This window comes from Saccopteryx bilineata, chromosome 1 (assembly GCF_036850765.1).
Source record: "Saccopteryx bilineata isolate mSacBil1 chromosome 1, mSacBil1_pri_phased_curated, whole genome shotgun sequence".
Classification (NCBI taxonomy): Eukaryota; Metazoa; Chordata; class Mammalia; order Chiroptera; family Emballonuridae; genus Saccopteryx; species Saccopteryx bilineata.
The window spans coordinates 215,961,957-215,985,729 of NC_089490.1; the positions used below are offsets into that span (position 1 = coordinate 215,961,957).

Consider the following 23,773-nt stretch of genomic DNA (forward strand, 5'->3'; position numbering starts at 1 on the left):
TTATATATTTGGGTGCTTTTATATTAGGTGCATAGATATTTATAATAGTCATATCTTCCTGTTGGATTACTCCCTTTATCATTATGTAGTGGCCTTCTTTATCTCTTACTATATCCTTTGTTTTAAAGTCCAATTTGTCTGATATAAGTATTGCTACCCCAGCTTTTTTTTCATTTCCATTTGCATGAAATGTTTTTTTCCATCCTTTACCTTCAATCTATGTGTGTCTTTTGTTCTAAGGTGTGTTTCTTGTAGACAACATATGTATGGGTCCTGTTTTCTTATCCACGCAGCTACCCTATGTCTTTTGATTGGATCATTTAATCCATTTACATTTAAGGTTATTATTGATATGTAGTTGTTTATTGCCATTTTCTTCTTTAAAGGTGTATTCCTTTTTTGCTATATTTTTTTCCCACTTTGATCTGTTTACAACAGGCCCCTTAACATTTCCTGCAGCATTGGTTTCGTTGTAATGAATTCCTTGAGTTGTTTTTTTTCTGGGAAGCTTTTTATTTCTCCTTTGATTTTAAACGATAGCCTTGCTGGATAAAGTAGTCTTGGTTGTAGGTTCTTGTTCTGCATTACTTTGAATATTTCTTGCCATTCCCTTCTGGCCTCAAGTGTTTATGTTGAGAAGTCAGATGTCATCCTTATGGGGGCTCCTTTGTAGGTGATAATTTTTTTTTTCTCTTGCAGCTTTTAATATTTTCTCTTTATTGCTTAGCTTTGGTATTTTAATTATGATGTGTCTTGGTGTAGGTTTCTTTGGGTTTCTCTTTAATAGAGTCCTCTGTGCTTCTTGGGCTTGTGAGAGTTTCTCTTGCATTAATTTAGGGAAGTTTTCAGCTATGATATGATTGAACAAAGTCTCTATCCCTTGTTCTTTTTCTTCTTCTTCAGGAACCCCTATGATGCAGATGTTATTTCTCTTCATGTTGTCACAGAGCTCTCTAAGATTTTCCTCTGACTTTTTGAGTCTCTTTTCTTCTCTGCTTTCATGCCTTCATTCCAGTTGTCCTCTAACTTGCTGATTCGATCCTCTGCTCTATCTATCCTGTTTTTAATTCCTTCCATTGTGGTCTTTATTTCTGATATTGTATTTGTCATCTCCAACTGATTCTTTTTTATACTTGCTATTTCTTTATTTAGGTGTTCATAATGACCATCCATTGTTGTTCTAAGATCCCTAAGCATCCTTACAATCATTATTTTGAACTCTGCATCTGGAAGTTTGATTATTTCCATATCACTCAGTTCATCTCTTGAAGGTGTCTTTTGTGGTTTCATTTGGATTGCACTTCTTTGTCTTCTCATCATCTGTTTTGGGGTGTTTTATTTGTAGAGTTGGTTGAGTCTATGCTTGGTGTTGTCTGCCTCCAGTTTTCAGTTGTGTTATTTCTAGGTCTTCTTGGATTGGTATCAGCTGTTATCTGTAATCCACTTTTGGATTTGGGCCCCTTTGAAGTCTTGATTTGTTTGTTTTCTTAACAGGTGATAGTCTTGTTGACTGATCTCAGCAGGGGGCATCCTTGAAACTGTATCCAGGAATGCAATGGGTGTAACCTGAGACTCTGAAGGCCTCTTTAGCCAGCTAATCTCACTGGGGGCAGGGTGTTTTTTCAGTTTCAGTAGGGGAGGTGTATCTCAGATCTCCATGGAGACCTGAGTTACTGCCCCTCCTCCCCACTTCCTGTTTTCAGCTGTGTCTTGTTGCGCTGATTGGAGCTGGATAGATGTCCGGAGATCTCTGATCCGGAAGCACTTCAGCTCTGTTTTGTGAAAGGTTCAGTCCCTCCCCCAGCTATGGCTGCCTCCAGCATGGATGACTCAGCTTTTTTAGTTCATTTCCTGCATTCCTTAGCCCCTCACAGTCTATCCCTCTCCCTGTCCTTTCCACTTGGGAGATAAGCTGGTCTTTTCAACACACCTCGCTCCCTGGTCGCCAGGCAAGTGGCTGTGATCAGTAGTTTCTGCTTTTTTCCCTGTGTGAGATCCCCTCTGGGCTCTCAGCCTCACCACTCCCCCTCCGTTCCTGTAAGCAGAGGAGATTCATGCGCTCCCTACCAGGATTGTTGTGGCTTCTTCTTTGATCCTTGGTTTTTGAGAGCTGTTCTTGCAGTTCAGAGTTGGTTTTTCATGCTGATTTTTCCTAAACTGATTTGTATTCCAGTTTGGTGGTGAGAGCTGGGTGTCTGTGCGTCCGCCTACTCTGCTGCCATCTTTTTCCCAACCGACAGGGTTATTTTTCAAGAAACAAACTTTTCAGCATCATTTTCAAAGAGACAATGGGGCAAGAGAAAATTAGGGGATATTTTATCGCTTCATATTCATTTTGAAATATCCCCTAATTCTGCTCACAAAAATTAGGGGATATTTTATTGTTTCACAGTCATTTTGAAATAACCACTAAGTTTTGTGAGCATTATATTTGTTCACAGGCTTATGGACCATTTTCTCCAGTAAAATGTAAGTTCCATGAGAACAGAAAAAATGATAATTGGTACATGGTGGGTGCTCAATAAATATGGTTGATGGCTGAAAGAGGTAGTTCAGTTAATTAAATTAAAAAATGGCCATGCCGACCTGTGATGGTGCAGTGGATAAAGCACTGACCTGGAACGTTGAAGTTCCAATTCAAAACCCTGGGCTTGCCAGGTCAAGGCAGATATGGGAGTCCATGCTTCCTGATCCTCCCCCCTTGTGTCTACCTTCTCTTTCTTTCCTCTCTCAAATGAATAAATAAGATCTTTAAAAAAAATTAAAAATAAATAAAAATGCAAGTTTATCTTTAAAAAAAAATGGCCATAAGAAACAATGCCAATCTCATGCAGAGAATCAAAAGATGAGTATACAACATAAACAGTTCAAATGCTATAGAAACATTCATCTGAAACCTATGTTTCAGATGTACTCTGAAACTTACTGATCAATATCACCCTATTAAATTGTACTCTTACTGATCAATATCACCCTATTAAATTTTAATTTTTCTAAATGAAAATTTAAAAAGTGGTTAAAATTAATATTGTTATTAATGGTTGAAATATAAAGAAAATTTATACAACATATATATACACACATATTGCTAGCCTGTTGATAATAGCAATAACAAAAAGTATAAAAAAATACCTTTGTTAAATGAATGGGTCACAGAAGAAATAATTGCAGAGATCAAAAGATATATATAGACAAATGAAAATGACAATACGACATATCAGAATCTATGGGATGCAGCAAAAGCAGTGATAAAAGGGAAGTTCATATCACTTCAGGCATATATGAACAAAGAAGAGAGAGCCAAAGTGAACCACTTAACTTCATACCTTAAGGAACTAGAAAAAGAAGAACAAAGACAACCCAAAACCAGCCAAAGAAAGCAGATAATAAAAATCACAGCAGAAATAAATGAAATAGAGAACAGAAAAACTATAGAAAAAATTAATAGAACAAGGAGCTGGTTCTTTGAAAAGATCAACAAAATTGACAAACCCTTGGCAAGACTTACCAAGGAAAAAAGAGAAAGAACTCATATAAACAAAATCCAAAATGAAAGAGGAGAAATCACCACGGACACCGTAGATATACAAAGAATTATTGTAGAATACTATGAAAAACTTTATGCCACTAAATTCAACAACCCAGAAGAAATGGATAAATTCCTAGAACAATACAACCTTCCTAGACTGAGTCAAGAAGAAGCAGAAAGCCTAAACAGATCTATTAGTAGAGAAGAAATAGAAAAAACCATTAAAAACCTCCCCAAAAATAAAAGTCCAGGCCCTGACGGCTATACCAGCAAATTTTATCAAACACTCAAAGAAGACTTGGTTCCTATTCTACTCAAAGTCTTCCAAAAAATTGAAGAAGAAGCAATACTTCCAAACACATTTTATGAGGCCAACATAACCCTCATACCAAAACCAGGCAAGGATGGCACAAAAAAACAAAACTATAGACCAACATTTCTAATGAATACAGATGCTAAAATACTAAACAAAATACTAGCAAATCGAATACAACAACATATTAAAAAAATAATACATCATGATCAAGTGGGATTCATCCCAGAATCTCAAGGATGGTTCAACACACGTAAAACGGTTAACATAATACACCATATCAACAAAACAAAGAACAAAAACCACATTATCTTATCAATAGAGAAAAGGTTTTCGATAAAATACAACACAATTTTATGTTTAAGACTCTCAACAAAATGGGTATAGAAGGAAAATATCTCAACATGATAAAGGCCATATATGATAAACCATCAGCTAACATCATTTCTTTTTTAATAAATTTTTATTAATGGTAATGGGATGACATTAATAAATCAGGGTACATATATTCAAAGAAAACATGTCTAGGTTATTCTGTCATCAAATTATGTTGCAAACCCCTCGCCCAAAGTCAGATTGTCCTCCGTCACCCTCTATCTAGTTCTCTGTGCCCCTCCCCCTCCCCCTAACTCTCTCCCTCCCTCCCTCCCATGTCCTACCTCCCCCCCCACCCTTGGTAACCACCACACTCTTGTCCATGTCTCTTAGTCTCATTTTTATGTTTCACCAATGTATGGAATCATGTAGTTCTTGTTTTTTCTGATTTACTTATTTCACTCCTTATAATGTTATCAAGATCCCACCATTTTGCTGTAAATGATCTGATGTCATCATTTCTTATGGCTGAGTAGTATTCCATAGTGTATATGTGCCACATCTTCTTTATCCAGTCTTCTATTGAAGGGCTTTTTGGTTGTTTCCATGTCTTGGCCACTGTGAACAGTGCTGCAATGAACATGGGGCTACATGTGTCTTCACGTATCAATGTTTCTGAGGTTTTGGGGTATATACCCAGTAGAGGGATTGCTGGGTCATAAGGTAGTTCTATTTGCAGTTTTTTGAGGAACCACCATACTTTCCTCCATAATGGTTGTACTACTTTACAGTCCCACCAACAGTGAATGAGGGTTCCTTTTTCTCCACAGCCTCTCCAACATTTGCTATTACCCGTCTTGTTGATAATAGCTAATCTAACAGGAGCGAGGTGGTATCTCATTGTAGTTTTGATTTGCATTTCTCTAATAACTAATGAAGCTGAGCATCTTTTCATATATCTGTTGGCCATTTGTATCTCTTCCTGGGAGAAGTGTCTGTTCATGTCATCTTCCCATTTTTTTATTGGATTGTTTGTTTGTTTGTTGTTGAGTTTTATGAGTTCTTTGTAAATTTTGGATATTAGGCCCTTATCTGAGCTGTCGTTTGAAAATATCAGTTCCCATATAGTTGGCTGTCTGTTTATTTTGATATCAGTTTCTCTTGCTGAGCAAAAACTTTTAATTCTGATGTAGTCCCATTCATTTATCTTTGCCTTCACTTCTCTTGCCATTGGAGTCAAGTTCATAAAATGTTCTTTAAAACCCAGGTCCATGATTTTAGTACCTATGTCTTCTTCTATGTACTTTATTGTTTCAGGTCTTATATTTAGGTCTTTGATCCATTTTGAATTAATTTTAGTACACGGGGACAGGCTGTAGTCGAGTTTCATTCATTTGCATGTGGCTTTCCAGTTTTCCCAACACTATTTGTTGAAGAGGCTTTCTTTTCTCCATTGTGTGTTATTGGCCCCTTTATCAAAGATTATTTGACCATATATATGTGGTTTTATTTCTGGGCTTTCTATTCTGTTCCATTGGTCTGAGTGTCTATTTTTCTGCCAATACCATGCTGTTTTGATTATCGTGGCCCTATAATATAGTTTAAAGTCAGGTATTGTAATGCCCCCAGCTTCATTCTTTTTCCTTAGGATTGTTTTGGCTATTCGGGGTTTTTTATAGTTCCATATAAATCTGATGATTTTTTGTTCCATTTCTTTAAAAAATCTCATAGGGATTTTGATGGGAATTGCATTAAATTTGTATATTGCTTTGGGTAATATGGCCATTTTGATTATATTTATTCTTCCTATCCAAGAACAAGGAATATTTTTCCATCTCATTGTATCTTTTTCGATTTCCCTTAACAATGCTTTGTAATTTTCATTATATAGGTCCTTTACGTTCTTTGTTATGTTTATTCCTAGGTATTTTATTTTTTTTGTTGCAATCGTGAAGGGGATTATTTTTTTGAGTTCGTTTTCTAATATTTCATTGTTGGCATATAGAAAGGCTATGGACTTTTGTATGTTAATTTTGTATCCTGCGACCTTACTGTATTGGTTTATTGTTTCTAATAATCTTTTTGTGGAGTCCTTCGGGTTTTCGATGTATAGGATATCATCAGCAAAAAGTGATAGCTTTACTTCTTCTTTTCCGATATGGATGCCTTTTATTTCTTTGTCTTGTCTGATTGCTCTGGCCAGAACTTCTAGCACCACGTTGAATAAGAGTGGAGAGAGTGGACAACCCTGTCTTGTTCCTGATTTAAGGTAGAAAGTCCTCAGTTTTATGCCGTTTAATAGGATGTTGGCTGATGGTTTATCATATATGGCCTTTATCATGTTGAGATATTTTCCTTCTATACCCATTTTGTTGAGAGTCTTAAACATAAAATTGTGTTGTATTTTATCAAAAGCCTTTTCTGCATCTATTGATAAGATCATATGGTTTTTGTTCTTTGTTTTGTTGATATAGTGTATTACGTTAACCGTTTTGCGTATGTTGAACCATCCTTGAGATTCTGGGATGAATCCCACTTGATCATGATGTATTATTTTTTTAATATGTTGTTGTATTCGGTTTGCCAGTATTTTGTTTAGTATTTTAGCATCTGTATTCATTAGAGATATTGGTCTGTAGTTTTCTTTCTTTGTGCCATCCTTGCCAGGTTTTGGTATGAGGGTTATGTTGGCCTCATAAAATGTGTTTGGAAGTATTGCTTTTTTTCAATTTTTTGGAAGACTTTGAGTAGAATAGGAACCAAGTCTTCTTTGAATGTTTGATAGAATTCACTAGTATAACCGTCTGGGCCTGGACTTTTATTTTTGGGGAGATTTTTAATAGTTTTTTCTATTTCCTCCCTGCTGATTGGTCTGTTTAGGCTTTCTGCTTCTTCATGACTCAGTCTAGGAAGGTTGTATTGTTCTAGGAATTTATCCATTTCTTCTAGATTGTTGTATTTGGTGGCATATAATTTTTCATAGTATTCTACAATAATTCTTTGTATTTCTATGATGTCTGTGGTGATCTCTCCTCTTTCATTTTCGATTTTATTTATTTGAGTCCTGTGTCTTTTTTCCTTGGTGAGTCTTGCCAAGGGTTTGTCAATTTTGTTGATCTTTTCAAAGAACCAGCTCCTTGTTTTATTGATTTTTTCTATAGTTTTTCTGTTCTCTATTTCATTTATTTCTGCTCTGATTTTTATTATCTCCTTTCTTGGGCTGGTTTTGGGTTGTCTTTGTTCTTCTTTTTCTAGTTCCTTAAGGTGTGAAGTTAAGTGGCTTACTTCGGCTCTCTCTTGTTTGTTCATATAGGCCTGAAGTGATATGAACTTTCCTCTTATTACTGCTTTTGCTGCATCCCAGAGATTCTGATATGTCGTATTTTCATTTTCATTTGTCTGTATATATCTTTTGATCTCTGCACTTATTTCTTCTTTGACCCATTCATTTTTTAGAAGTATGTTGTTTAGTTTCCACATTTTTGTGGGTTTTCCCCCCTCTTTTTTGCAGTTGAATTCTAGTTTCAAGGCTTTATGATCAGAAAATATGCTTGGTACAATTTCAATTTTTCTAAATTTGCTGATATTGTCTTTGTGTCCCAACATATGGTCAATTCTTGAGAATGTTCCATGTACACTAGAGAAAAATGTATACTCTGTCGCTTTGGGATGAAGTGTCCTGTAGATGTCTATCATATCCAGGTGTTCTAGTATTTCGATTAAGGCCACTATATCTTTATTGATTCTCTGTTTGGATGACCGATCTAGAGCCGTCAGCGGTGTATTGAGGTCTCCAAGTATGATTGTATTCTTGTTAGTTTTTGTTTTAAGGTCAATAAGTAGCTGTCTTATATATTTTGGTGCTCCTTGGTTTGGTGCATATATATTAAGGATTGTTATGTCTTCTTGATTCAACTTCCCCTTAATCATTATGAAATGACCATTTTTGTCTCTGAGTACTTTTTCTGTCTTGTAGTCAGCATTATTAGATATGAGTATTGCTACACCTGCTTTTTTTTGGGTGTTGTTTGCTTGGAGTATTGTTTTCCAGCCTTTCACTTTGAATTTGTTTTTATCCTTGTTGCTTAGATGTGTTTCTTGTAGGCAGCATATAGTTGGATTTTCTTTTTTAATCCATTCTGCTACTCTGTGTCTTTTTATTGGTAAGTTTAATCCATTTACATTTAGTGTAATTATTGACACTTGTGGGTTCCCTACTGCCATTTTATAAATTGCTTTCTGTTAGTTTTGTATCTAGTTTGATTCTTCTCTTTTGTTTTTCTATCATTTGTTTTTGTTTGTTTGTGGTCCATACTTCTTTCCTCTGTTGCTACCTTTTTTAAGTCAAGTGTTTTTGTGGTGGTTTTTTCAAGGGTGGTTACCATTAAGTAATGAAAAGGGTACCTAACATATTCATTGTAGTACCCTATCTTATAAGTATTTCTGCACTTCATCATCCTTTGCTACTGTTAATCTCCATCCTCTCCCCCCTTTTTTTTCCTTTGTTGTCACAGTTTAAGTTTGGTTTTATTGTGTTCTTGGTGGAGCTGTTACTTGTGGTGTTGTTTTCTTTTGTTCTTTGAATCTGGTTGGAAAACCCCCTTTAGTATTTCCTGGAGTGGGGGCTTTCTGTTGATAAATTCTCTCATCTTTTCTGTATTTGTGAATGTTTTTCTATCTCCTTCATACTTGAAGGATAGCTTTGATGGGTATAGTATTCTTGGCTGAAAGTTCCTCTCTTTCAGGGCTTTAAATATTGGGGTCCACTCTCTTCTAGCTTGTAGAGTTTCTGCTGAGAAATCTGATGATAATCTAATAGGCCTTCCTTTATATGTTGTACTCTTCTTTTCCCTGGCTGCCTTGAGAATTTTTTCTTTGTCATTGGTTTGTGTCATCTTTATTATGATGTGCCTTGGAGTGGGTTTGTTGGGGTTAAGAAAACTTGGTGTTCTGTTTGCTTCTTGAATTTGAGGCTTTAGTTCTTTCCACAGGCTTGGGAAGTTCTCGTCTATTATTTGTTTGAGTATATTCTCCATTCCATTTTCTTTCTCTTCTCCCTCTGATATACCTATTATTCTTATGTTATTCTTTCTGATGGAGTCAGACAATTCCTGTAGGGCTTTCTCATTTTTTATTATTTTTGAGTCTCTTTCTTCTTCTCTCTGTTGTGCCTCAAGTTGTTTGTCTTCTATTTCACTAATCCTATCTTCAATCTGGGCTGTTCTGTTAGCTAAGCTTGTTACCTCGTTTTTCAGCTCGTGAATTGAGTTTTTCATTTCTGTTTGATTTGTTTTTATAGTTTCAATTTCCTTGGTAATATATTCTTTGTGTTCATTGAGTTGTTTTCTGATCTCCCTATATTGCCTTTCTGTGTTTTCTTGTATATCTCTGAGTATTTTTAAGATTTCTATTTTAAATTCTCTGTCATTTAGCTCCAAGGCTTCCAATATGTTAAGTCTTTTCTCCATAGATTTTTCCACATCTATTTGTGTTACCTCTCTTTCTTTTGTATCCATAATATTCGATTTCCTCTTTCTTATCGGCATCTGAGGGTGGTCTAATTGATAGCACTAATTAGAATTAATAAAGAGTAAAAAGAAAAAAAAAAAAGGGTAAAACACCCCACAAAAAAAAACAGTAATAATTTATTATTTCCCCCTTTTTTTCTCTCTTCTCTTTCCCTCCTCTCCCCTCCTCAGGGAAATATCGTGCCTATAATGGAGGGCCTGATTTGGGGTGAAGAGTTCAAGGGGCAAAAAAAGGGAGTAGGGACCTACTAAATGCAAAAAAAAAAAAAAAAAAAAAAGGAAGAAAATCTTAGACAAGCATAAGACGATTTGCTTGTAAGTGATGGTCAACTAAGAGATATAATGAGAGGGATAAGAGGGAATCAGAAAAAAGGACCAAAAAAGAATAATAAAGAAGAAAAAATAAAAATAATAAGTAAAAATCTGTTGTATTAAGTGGAGCGAAGAGTAAATACAATGGAGACCTTGGGTTGGGAGGACCCAAAATGCCACAAAAATAAACAAACAAGAGAAAAAAAAAATAAAAACAAAAGCAAAAAAGAGAAATAAAGCCAAAAAAAAGCCTTGAGTCCCAAATTAACTAATTTGTTCGTGATTGAGGATTATATGGGAGGAAAGTAAAATGAGAAAAGAAAAAACGAATAGAAAGGAAAAAATAAGAAAAAGAGAAAAACGAAGGAGGAAATAAAATAGGAGGAGAAAAAAACAAAATAAAGCAAGACAAAAAAAAAAAGAAAAGAGGAGAGAGTGAGAGTTAAGTGTTTTGGAGTATAACCTTAACGGAGGGTGAGGATGAAGAAGAAAAATAAAATGCAACACTCATGGGTAGTGTAGTTCAAGAAAGGGGAAGCATAAGATGGGCAGAGAATAGAAGGACCGAGGTGGAGGAAATAAAGGCAAAAAGATAGAAGAAACAAACAACAACAACAACAACAACAAAAAATTAGTGGATCAAGTTGTAAATTCTGTGGGTTTTTCTTGATTTTGAGAGGTTAACTTCTTCCTTTTTCTTTTCTCTCCCTCTTCCTAGTCGGTGACTCTGTACCCCAGGCTCTGCCCCTGTGTCACTCTTAGGTAGGGATTTGCAGTTGATGGGATTCTATGGCAATGTCATATAATTGGCTTTAGTCTTGCTGGAAGTAAAGGCTTGTTGGCGTTTGCAGGGTCCAATGATGAGAGAGTTTGCTTTCCTGGATTCTCTCTCCTAGTCCCCCCTTTCTGAATTAGCAGCCTGGTGATCCAGCTATAAGGCTGCAACTGCTTCTGCCTGGGGAGTAAGAGGCTCAAAGAGCTGGGAAATCCCCACTCTATCCCCACTCAGTGCAAGGCTTTGGGAAAGGCTCTGGCAGTCAGGGCCTCCAGTGTAATCAGGCGGGGGTGGGAGTCAATTGTTGTCAAGGTGACTGTTCAGCGCCTATCATTTAGTTGGACCTCTCAACCCAGGCTTTCCACACTTTGTAGCCTGTTTTTGCAGGGAAGAAGAGGCACTAGTCTCTGCTTACGACTAGTGTAGTATAGACCTTATTATCTGCCAAGTCCTTCTTATTAGCGTTTATCTCTGAATATGGAGGCTCTATCAATCAGAAGTTGCCCCCGCCCCTTTAGCGAGAGGCACTAAAAAATATCACGCCTCTTGTCTTGGGTCGCTGAACTGAGAGAGATCTTATCAATTAGAACCGAGGGTGCGCAGATTTCATGGGTTAAGCTAATTTCAGTGATTGGGTCGCAGCTGTGTTTCCGAAGGTATTTTAGGCTGCCTGCGCACGCCCCTCCCCCAACGCTTGATTGTTAGCTTGAATGGCTGGGTGAGGTGCCCCGCCCACGGAGAGAATCTCCCAAGCCTCTCTCGCTCGCCCCGCCGCTGGCGGCTGGACCGCACCAGGCGCAGGATAATGGAGCCCCCTGGGTGTGCGGGCCAGTAGGGCGCCCTGGGCACGTGGAATGCCCAAGGCACGCGTGTGAATGGGGCGCTCCGGGCACCGGTGGCCGGAGACCCCCACTCGCAGTGTGCGGGCCGCTGGGAACGTCAGCGGTGCTCAACCGGACCGGGCGCACGCGGCGGCTCGTGGCGGCCGCTAGCGGGGGCTCGCGGCAGCTCGCGGTGGCCGTTCGCGGGGGTTCGCTGCAGCTCGCGGGGGCTCGCGGCGGCTTGCGGTTCCCAAGTATATGGGCTGACTCACCGCAGGCGCACTCCCTGGCGGCTTGAATGAGCGTCGCTGCGGTAGCTTCCTCCACACCCTCGTCTCTCAGATTCAAGTGATAACAGTCCTTTTGCTTTCAGTTTTTGTGGAACTCCGGAATGCTCCGAGGATAAATTTTTCTGTTTCTAGTTGATAAATTTGTTGTGATTTAGGGGAGAGCTGTCGGACGCGCTTCTCATGGCGCCATTTCTGTGACGTCACTCCTGCTAACATCATATTAAATGGCACTAAACTGAAGGCTTTCCCCCTTAAATAAGGAACAAGACAGGGTTGTCCACTCTTATTTAATGTGGTACTAGAGGTTCTAGCCAGAGCAATCAGACAAGACAAAGAAATAAAAGGTATCCATACCGGAAAAGAAGAAGTAAAGGTATCACTTTTTGCAGATGATATGATCCTATGATCCTATACATCGAAAACCCCAAAGAATCCACAAAAAGACTACTAGAAACAATAAGCCAATACAGTAAGGTCGCAGGATACAAAATTAACATACAGAAGTCAATAGCCTTTCTATATGCCAACAATGGAACAATTGAGAACGAACTCAAAAGAATAATCCCTTTCACGATTGCAACAAAAAAAATAAAATACTTAGGAATAAACATAACAAAGAATGTAAAGGACTTATATAATGAAAACTATTAACCATTGTTAAGGGAAATCGAAAAAGATATAATGAGATGGAAGAATATACCTTGTTCTTGGTTAGGAAGAATAAATATAATCAAGATGGCCATATTACCAAAGCAATATACAAATTTAATGCAATTCCCATCAAAATTCCAATGACATTTTTTAAAGAAATGGAACAAAAAATCATCAGATTTATATGGAATTATAAAAAACCCCGAATAGCCAAAACAATCCTAAAGAAAAAGAATGAAGCTGGGGGCATTACAATACCTGAATTCAAACTATATTATAGGGCCACGACAATCAAAACAGCATGGTATTGGCAGAAAAATAGACACTCAGACCAATGGAACAGAATAGAAAGCCCAGAAATAAAACCACATATATATAGTCAAATAATTTTTGATAAGGGGGCCAACAACACACAATGGAGAAAAGAAAGCCTCTTCAATAAATGGTGCTGGGAAAACTGGAAAGCCACATGCAAAAGAATGAAACTGGACTACAGTTTTTCCCCCTGTACTAAAATTAACTCAAAATGGATCAAAGATCTAAACATAAGACCTGAAACAATTAAGTACATAAAAGAAGACATAGGTACTCAACTCATGGATCTGGGTTTTAAAGAGCATTTTATGAATTTGACTCCAAAGGCAAGAGAAGTGAAGGCAAAAATTAATGAATGGGACTACATCAGACTAAGAAGTTTTTGCTCAGCAAGAGAAACTGATAACAAAATAAACAGAAAGCCAACTAAGTGGGAAATTATATTTTCAAACAAAAGCTCAGATAAGGGCTTAATATCCAAAATATACAAAGAACTCATAAAACTCAACAACAAACAAACAAACAATCCAATAAAAAAAATGGGAAGAGGACATGAACAGACACTTCTCCCAGGAAGAAATACAAATGGCCAACAGATATATGAAAAGATGCTCATCTTCTTTAGCTATTAAAGAAATGGAAATCAAAACTGCAATGAGATACCACCTCACACCTGTTAGATTAGCTATTATTAACAAGACAGATAATAGCGAATGTTGGAGAGGCTGTGGAGAAAAAGGAACCCTCATACACTGTTGGTGGGAATGTAAAGTAGTACAACCATTATGGAAGAAAGTATGGTGGTTCCTCAAAAAACTGCAAATAGAACTACCTTATGACCCAGCAATCCCTCTACTGGGTATATACCCCCAAAACTCAGTAACATTGATATGTAAAGACACATGCAGCCCCATGTTCATTGCAGCATTGTTCACAGTGGCCAGGACATGGAAACAACCAAAAAGCCCTTCAATAGATGACTGGATAAAGAGGATGTGGCACATATACACTATGGAATACTACTCAGCCATAAGAAATGATGACATTGGATCATTTAAAGCAAAATGGTGGGATCTTGATAACATGATACGAAGTGAAATAAGTAAATCAGAAAAAACGAGGAACTGCATTATTCCATATGTAGGTGGGACATAAAAGTGAAACTAAGAGACATTGATAAGAGTGTGGTGGTTACGGTGGGAGGGGGGAAAGGGAGAGGGAAAGGGGGAGGGGGAGGGGCACAAAGAAAACTAGATAGAAGGTGACAGAGGACAATCTGACTTTGGGTGATGGGTATGCAACATAATTGAATGGCAAGATAACCTGGACTTGTTATCTTTGAATATATGTATTCTGATTTATTGATGTCGCCCCATTAAAAAAATAAAATTATTTAAATAAAAAAATACCTTTGTTTTATTGATAAAGGTTAGAAAAAATCATGACAAAACATAACAGTTATTATGCATTCATTAAATATAAAAAATATTTGTAGTATATTAAAAGATGTCTATAATATATTAATTAGAAACAGAAGTCATTTTACAAACAAGAGTATCATTCCACTGAGGCAAAATTACACTTTCCCTTATCTAATCTCTATACCAAAAATAAATAGGCCACACAGAGGATGAGGAACTGATGCCTGGTTCACTGGGCAATAGGTTGGCCCCAGGGCTGCTGAGCTCAAGAATGGTGCCCGTGAGTCAGACTGCAACGAGATCATCATGTAGTAAAGCAGCGCCTGACTCCCCTGAGCGTGAGACTGACGTGGAGACGTGATGAAGTATGTGGAGGGAACTCGGCCTGACCAAGCATAACCTGGTTCCCAGTCTGAGTGATCTGGGTGAGATCAAAGAATGTGGTGCGGCCCTAACAGAACTGCAGCTGCTGGCAGTGTAGTGGGAGGTGTCACTTGTCCCAGCAGTTTTCAATAAATGCTAAACAAGTTCATTTAGAGAAGAGCCACTCCACACTAGTGAGCTTGTTTTAAATCTTTGCAGGAACAGGACATCATCTCCATGATATAAACAACAGCAGTAGAAATCCCTTAGTCACTTTCATATCAGAACAAAAGACTTGGTAGCTTTAAGGTCACCCTGCCCAGAGCAAAGAGGCTTCAGTGTTTGGATTTGTACCCACTGTACAATGCCAACATACTTTTGGCAGTAATTTTCAAGTAACAGTGAACAAACAGAAAATAGTCTTTCTCACATACATTTGTAAAACAACATGGAAAGATTTAAACAGCAATGAATTAAAACATGTAAGGCGGCATTTTGTGACTAGATTCAGACATTTTAATTAAGGTCGTATTTAAAACAGGAAAACATCTTGACATAGACTTGAAAAGATAGGTCCTAGAGATCTGACAGAACTGGTTTGACTGATGCAACTGGTGTAGGACTCAGGGAAGTGTAGGTATGAGTGATGGGGCTGGTGTAGGACTCAGGGAAGTGTAGGTATGAGTGATGGGGCTGGTGTAGGACACAAGGAAGTGTAGGTGTGAGTGATGGGGCTGGTGTAGGTCACAGGGAAGTGTAGGTGTGAGTGATGGGGCTGGTGTAGGACACAGGGAAGTGTAGGTGTGAGTGATGGGGCTGGAGTAGGACACAGGGAAGTGTAGGTGTGAGTGATGGGGCTGGTGTAGGTCACAGGGAAGTGTAGGTATGAGTGATGGGGCTGGTGTAGGACACAGGGAAGTGTAGGTGTGAGTGATAGGGCTGGTGTAGGACACAGGGAAGTGTAGGTGTGAGTGATGAGACTGGTGTAGGACACAGGGAAGTGTAGGTGTGAGTGGTGGCACTGGTGTAGGACACAGGGAAGAGTGTAGGTGTGAGTGACGGGACTGGTGTAGGACACAGGGAAGTGTAGGTGTGAGTGATAGGACTGGTGTAGGACACAGGGAAGAGTGTAGGTGTGAGTGATGGGGCTGGTATAGGACATAGGGAAGTGTAGGTGTGAGTGATGGGACTGGAGTAGGACACAGGGAAGTGTAGGTGTGAGTGACGGGACTGGTGTAGGACACAGGGAAGTGTAGGTGTGAGTGACGGGACTGGTGTAGGACACAAGGAAGAGTGTAGGTGTGAGTGATGGGACTGGTGTAGGACACAGGGAAGTGTAGGTGTGAGTGATGGCACTGGTGTAGGACACAGGGAAGTGTAGGTATGAGTGACGGGGCTGGTGTAGGACACAGGGAAGTGTAGGTGTGAGTGATGGCGCTGGAGTAGGACACAGGGAAGTGTAGGTGTGAGTGACGGGACTGGTGCAGGACACAGGGAAGTGTAGGTGTGAGTGACGGGGCTGGTGTAGGACACAGGGAAGTGTAGGTGTGAGTGACGGGGCTGGTGTAGGACACAGGGAAGTGTAGGTGTGAGTGACGAGGCTGGTGTAGGACACAGGGAAGAGTATAGGTGTGAGTGACGGGGCTGGTGTAGGACACAGGGAAGAGTATAGGTGAGAGTGATGGGGCTGGCATAGGACAGAGAGGGAAAGTAGGCTTTCTTTTTTTAGCATCCTCTGATTTTAGCCCCTCGGTGGATATGTGAAATGAGTTGGTTGGATGTCATGATATTTAAGGTTTTTTATCAAGTTGGAATTTTGGAGGACTCTATAAGCTTCACATGGTTCACTGCAACCACATTGACAGAGTATAAAATGTATGCTCAGGATAAGAGGCTAGAGAAGTCAGGGGGGAAAAGGACTCAAATGAAGGATGTCCATTATTCACTTTAAAATGACTCAAACAAATAATAAATAATAAATAACAAAGTTGGAACTACACAGGGCTCTGAGGCTCAAGGTGATTAAAATGCTAGTAAAATAAAGACAGAGGACAGTCTGTTAGAGAAATACCAGCGCAACCATTAAACAATAAGAGAGCTATGTGTTAGTCCAGGACCAAGAGCTAGTTCCAGGGACCTAGGGATGAAGGCAAAGAATGAGAGACATCAAGAAGAAAGAAGGTAGCAGAGGTCCACTTTCCCATGTCAACCATCCCAGGGATCCCCAAACTACAGCCCGTGGGCCACATGTGGCCCCCTGAGGCCATTTATCTGGCCCAGAAGGGGCACCTCTTTCATTGGTGGTCAGTGAGAGTACTGTATGTGGTGGCATCACTCACGTACAATACTACTTCCGGTGACGCAGGATGCACGTGTCACGGCTCCAGAAGCGCGTCATATCACTTGTTACAGCTAGCAGTGACAAATATGGAACCTGACATTGACCATCTCATTAGCCAAAAGCAGGCCCATAGTTCCCATTGAAATACTGGTCAGTTTGTTGATTTAAATTTACTTGTTCTTTATTTTAAATATTGTATTTGTTCCTGTTTTCTTTTACTTTAATATAAGATATATGCAGTGTGCATAGGGATTTGTTCATAGTTTTTTTTATAGTCCGGCCCTCCAATAGTCTGAGGGACAGTGAACTGGCCCCCTGTATAAAAAGTTTGGGGACCCCTGAGCTAAGCAGTCGCTGACTACATAAGGAGCCCTGCAAAGGAAAGGTGCTCCAAAAGTCTACTTTGGCATGTAGGGAGCTGAGTATTTCTGCCAGAATTGGTATTGATGGAATTCTACTGGGACAAGAGGTAGAACTGGAAAGGTGGCTCCAAAGGAGAGACTGAGTTCAGACATTCAATTAAGGAGGCTGCAGAGGACAGGGGTGTTTAGAAGTTTTCTGTACATAAACTTTTATTTAGCATAATCTAAACATATTGTTAATTTAGGCAAATAGCTAGATATTGATAAGGAAAGAGAGCAAAGGGAGTTGGACATTAAATTATACAAAACTTGGAAATCCTGCTTCAGTAGGAAACTGCAACATCCCATTCAGCTCAATTTGCTGGAAAGCTAAACTATTCATAGAATCAACCGTACATTTCAGGAATCCATTGTACGCTCGGAGTCTATTGTGCCCTCAGCCCTTGGATGCAGGTTTGGGAGGAATCTCCCCAAGGCACTGCCAGTCTCTGTGCTGGTGGTGGCAGAGGGTGGTAAGGAGCTTCCATGCTTCCACATGCAGGGGGAGCCAGGATGGGGACCACAGGACCTGTCAGTCTAGCTTAGAAGAAGGATCTGATTTGTTAGTGGGAGGAACCAACACTAACATAATTTTGTAAAGAAACTGATTGGTTGGCTTTAAGGAAAGCTAGTCCTTCCCAGCCTGAAAATATAAACACAGGCTTAGCAAGCTCTCTCTCTTCCTGCTTGGAAACAAGCTTGTCCAGCTCATTCATTATGGGGTCTCCAAGCAGCAGCCATGCTGCATGGGCTGGTGCCGAACACTCTCCCAAGTACAGGCTTTGAGCAGTGCCTGGTCTGGACTGAGCTCTGACATGGGCTAACCCAGTCTGCAGAATATCTGGACTCTGGTCTTTATACTGGGCTTAATGGAGATAAGACTGGACTTTCTTTCTCCTTGACGAGACAGATGGAGATGAGTTACTGAATACCTGTGAGCAACCTTCTATTTCAACCCTGTATAGATCTTACTACAAAAACCTAAGTTTCTCCAAGTGCAGATCCAGTAAAAAGTTCTTTATCTGACGTAGTACATGAACCACAGTTCAACCGGCATCACAACCGATAACACTGCAAAACCAGGTATACTGAATAGTTTCTCTACAGCTGACTCTGCCAGAGCTGTCAATATGGCAAAGCACTGAGTGGAGGAGTGACACATATACAAGAGAGATGTAGAATGAAAAGACTGCAAGGGTGATTCATGTCAAACAATTGCCCACATTCCCTGTGTGGAGATATGTGTGTGTATACATCCAATATACAATCATACATGCGTGAACCTATGGAGCCAATGTGTGTAGGGGTGTTTTATGCGATCTTTCTGGATTATGGATATAAAGTTCATATAGAATTTTGTGAAGAAATAAGGAAGTCTAACAATATTAACACTTATTATTCGATGCTTTGGACTAATTTACAGCAAGTCCTGATGTTATGTGCATTCAACTATATTCAAGCCCCCACTGCCTCCCGCCTGAACCCCTGTACCTCTCCTACTCTCCCCTTATCCACTCTCCATGCAGGAGCCACAGCAGTCTTTACAAATGAAAATTTGAGTATGTCATGACACCTACTTCAACACCTTTGATGACTTGCCATTAGTATGAAGTCTGAACTATGTAGCTCCACCGCTATGGTCAAATGTACACTGGCCCACAGCAGCTGAGGTAGCCTTACTCATGTCAGTCTTACCCAGCGCTATACTCCAGTAAGTGGCTTTCACTTCTCTGAGCAAGCTTTGCTTTCTCCTGCCTCGGCACCCTCACGTGAGCTGTCCACTTTGCTCGTGACACTGTCCTCTGACTCTTTCCCTTGCTAACTCCTTTCTATCCTGTATGCCCACATTTAAACCCTACCTCCTGCTTGACCAGGTGGTAGTACAGTGTATAGAGCAGGGGTCCCCAAACTTTTTACACAGGGGCCAGTTCACTGTCCCTCAGACCGTTGGAGGGCCAGACTATAAAAAAAACTATGAATAAATCCCTACGCACACTGCACATATCTTATTTTAAAGTAAAAAAACAAAATGGGAACAAATACAATATTTAAAATAAAGAACAAGTAAGTTTAAATCAACAAACTGACCAGTATTTCAATGGGAACTATGCTCCTCTCACTGACCACCAATGAAAGAGGTGCCCCTTCCAGAAGTGCGGCGGGGGCCAGATAAATGGCCTCAGGGGGCCGCATGCGGCCCGCAGGCCGTAGTTTGGGGACCCCTGGGATAGAGCATCAGACTGGGATGCAGAGGACCCAGGTTCAAAACCCCGAGGTCACTAGCTTGAGCGTGGGCTCATCCAGCTTGAGCGTGGGGTCAGTGGCTTGAGCCTGGAATCATACATGTGACCCCATGGTCACTGGCTTGAGACCAAAGGTCACTAGCTTGAGCAAGTGTCACTTGCTCTGCTGTAGCCCCCCGGTCAAGATACATATGAGAAAGCAATCAATGAACAACTAAGGAGCCACAATGAAGAATTGATGCTTCTCATCCCTTTCCCTCCAGTCTATCTGTCTTGATCTGTCCCTATCTCTGTCTCTCTCTGTATCTGTCACAAATAAAATAAAATAAAATAAAATAAAAATAAACAGAGTCAATAAACCCTATCTCCTGAAATACTTCCCTACCTCCTAATGTAAATTGAGTTGCCCTGTTATAGCCTCATTGCCATCCCATGCATTTCTCTTACTATTTTATAATCTCTGCAAGGGCAGATTCTCTGTCTGTTTTTTGTTTTTTGTTTTTGTATCTTCCACATTTAACACAGTGCTTTGCACATAGCAGGTGCTTGAGAGACGATTAAAAGAGAACAGCACTGAGAAGAAAGCAGTAAGTAAGTAGATTTACTGGGAGGAAAACTTTCTCACATGGTATAGCTTAAGTTTTTAAACTAATAGTATTTAAAAATGTGAATAACATCTGCTTATAGAAAAGCCAAGCCACCTATCATTCATAATTATTAAAATGTTATTTCAATACTCACCAGCAATGCTCTTTCGCTTAAGAAATATTGTATGATGGGGAGAAGATAACTGGAATGAATTTGTAAGATTTTCTGAGTCATGGTTTGCAGTGGTCCTTATAAATTCCATAGCAGCCTGGAGAACTCTGAACTGTAGTGCAACAGCCATATCTAAAAACAACAGATACTAGAATGTTTTCAATCTATGTGGGTGTCAATTTTGATTTTTACATTCATGCAGTATCTAAACTATCAATAATTTTTATTAGAATTAAAATTTTACATCAAAATGGGTTCTTGATGGTAGTAAACATTTTTCAACTGCCATTAAAAGCAATTTTTAAAATAAATTAAGCCCTGGACAGTTGGCTCAGTGGTAGAGTATCACCTGGCATGTGGATGTCCTGGGTTCAATTCTCAGTCAGGATACACAGGAGAAGCAACCATCTTCTTCTCCTCCCCTCCCCCTTCTCTCTCTCTCTCTTATTCCTGCAGCTATGGCTTGATTGGAGTGAGTTGGCCCCAGGCACTGAAGATGGCTCCATGGCCTCTACCTCTGGTGCTAAAAATAGCTCAGTTGCTGAGCAATGAAGCAATGCCCCAGATGGGCAGAGCATCACCCCATAAGGGACTTGCTGTGTAGATCCCAGTCAGAGCATATGCAGGAGTCTGTCCCTCTCCCTTTCCTGCTCTCACTTAATTAAAAAACCAATCAGTTAATTAATTAATTTAAAATTTTAAATTAATTAATTAAAAATTTAATTAATTAATTAATTTAAAATTTTCTTTTGAGAGAGAAATAGGAAGGGAGGAGAGGATGAGAAGCATCAACTTGTAGTTGCTTTCACTTTAGTTGTACATTGATTGCTTCTTGTATGTGCCTTGACCAGGGATCAGACCTTGGGCTCAAGCCGAGCCAGTGTCCTCTTGCTCAAGCCAGCTACCTTGGGCTTTTGATGCCAGCAACCTTTTGGGCTTAAGCTGGCAAGCTCTGGGTGGATGATCCCCCCACTCAAGCCAGGGACCCTGCACTGATGAGCCAGTGCTGACAGCCAGCAACCTTAGCATTCCAGGTCGATGCTTTATCCACTGCACCACCACCAGTCAGACATTTAAAGCAATTTTAATGCAAATTTCCAATTTTCCAAATGATCACTATAAAATACTATCCCATGAATTTATTTTATTTTATATAATTGTTTTAAAGAACAAGCTTTTTATTATACTAAGTAAATGTTTAACTAGAATTCTCACATTTTTGTTTCATATTCATTTTAATATTTGCCATTAAAGAAAACTGAAGGGCATTACTATTCAACATAAAACCTTTCAGTTCTACTTGGTAAGAAAAACCAGCGGTTTCTTTTAATGTTTCCTGCTACTAACTATAAGGAGGCCCACTTTTTTTTTCCAACTTGAAAAACCTTCTTTTTAAAGCTGATACATATCATCACAAAAGTAAGTATAAATAAACTTTCAGTAAAAGTTTCCAAGAAGAAAGAGATTAAGTTCAAATAACATTTTTGGCTACTATATAACTCCCCACAAACTGCATAAGAATTAAATCTTACTTTGTGTTCTCTTGTTTTTGCTATTTTGAAGATACCCAAGCAATACAATAAGGTCTTCAATAACTCTAAAATACTGGGAGCCAGAGGAACTGCAGGCATGAATTGTAACGGCTATGTAAAGTTGCTGTATATCACAGGCAAGCAATCTGTATTCATTCAAAGAAATGCTAAAGAAAAGGAAAAATAATTTAAGGCAAAGAAAACTGTTAGAAATTCTTGTTCTCCCAGCAGTTATGCTGCACTCATTTAACATTTATTCATGCTTAGTTGATGGCAGGTAATACGAACTGCATGCTGGAAATAGATATATGAAGATGCTTTCATGCCTGTCAAAAAGCTAACTGTCTTCCAGAGAGCCAGACGATTAAAGACATAACTAGGTAAACGGTGGTAAGTGTAATAACAGAAGTTAACACAAAGCTACTATGGGAACATACAGGCTAAAGGTGAAGATTTTGTAGGTATGAATACGAACATTCTGAGAAGGCATCTCAGAGAAGATGAATCTGAATATATTAATTAACCTCCCTGAATCTCGCTTATACAAATTACAGTTATTTTAAGGATTCAAAGAGATAATAGATTTGAACATATACTAATTGCTAATATATACAAATTAGTTACTCCTGTTCCTTTACCTTAGTGTGTGATATATCTTCCTTTACTTTTCCAAATAAACAAGAGAAATGGCAATTGTAAAACACACCAACAAAAAGAAATGACAACTGTTTGGGGCCAATTAATAGAGTAGCATATTAGCAAGTTCAATTTATTTTTTTTTAAAAAACAACAAACTACTTTTAGAAGAAGCCTGCAGGCACTCTTTCTGAGTTCTACCAAGTTTGTACTGTAATCAAGACTAAGTGTTTTGAGAAAATATAATACTTTGTATTTCTCACATGCCTAGCACACAGATCTTAAAGAGAATAGGTGCCCAATGAAAACCAAACTGAATACAAGGAGTGTTTCTTGTACTCGTAGAGCCTCCTTGGCCTAGAGCAGAAATTTTCAACTTTTCTCAGCTCATAGCACACATAAACTAATTACCAAAATTCTGCAGCACACCAAAAAATATGTTTTTTTGTCAACTGGACAAAAAAATAGGTATAATTTTGAATCATTCACACCAGATGGCTATTGTGTTGGCTGTTGTCATTTTTTATTTGACAGTACAAGGGAAATAAGGTCAGTGCCCTCGCTAAACAGTCAGGTACCGCACAATTTAAAAATTCCCGCAGCATACCAGTTGAAAATTACTGGACTAGAAAATCATCAGGATATGCTCTGTCTTCTCTGCAAAAATGTGAATAAAATTCAATCCTTGAAAATGCAATAAGATGGTGCTTCTGGAGATTTATATTTAACATTATGCTAGTAAAAAATTTATACTGTACATAAGTCAAACACCAAGGGCACAAAATTCAAATAAAAATATAATCTCTTAATATATTTCATAAAGCTGTTAATCAATTTGGTGGGCAGCCACTTGCCAATTTACTTTGGTAATCAGAAATTAATTTATGGTAGTAGATATAAAAGATGAGTAGCACATGAGTTCAAAACATAGGCTTTTGAAGTGAGATACAAATAGTCTCAAATTCTCTGATATTTATTAGCTGCTTGATCTTCATGTGACTATATCTCTCCAATTCTCAATTTCCTATTACTGATGGCATAATAATTTTTATAAGACTATAGTGGAAGCTTGGTAAATATATTGTATTTTAAGACAGTTAAATTTATTCAACTTGTCTTTAGGTTCTAGATACCTAAAAGTAGGTCATATAAATAGTTTTTTTAACCAAATTTTTCTGAAAATGATGGGAAAGTATGCCCCCTCCAAATTTAATTTAAATTAATTTAA

General features: G+C 38.8%; 1 protein-coding gene across 2 annotated transcripts in view; it reads right to left on the minus strand.

Annotated features, from left to right (window-relative positions):
- LYST (lysosomal trafficking regulator) overlaps positions 1-23,773 on the minus strand; it is a 281,303-nt gene that overhangs the window by 140,312 nt on the left and 117,218 nt on the right. For both annotated transcript variants that reach the window (XM_066235524.1, XM_066235534.1), the window contains exons 26-27: positions 21,910-22,076; positions 20,360-20,509 (exon numbers count right to left, since the gene is read on the minus strand). In XM_066235524.1, coding sequence (XP_066091621.1) covers positions 20,360-20,509; positions 21,910-22,076 — 317 coding nt within the window. The remainder of the gene's footprint in view (positions 1-20,359; positions 20,510-21,909; positions 22,077-23,773) is intronic.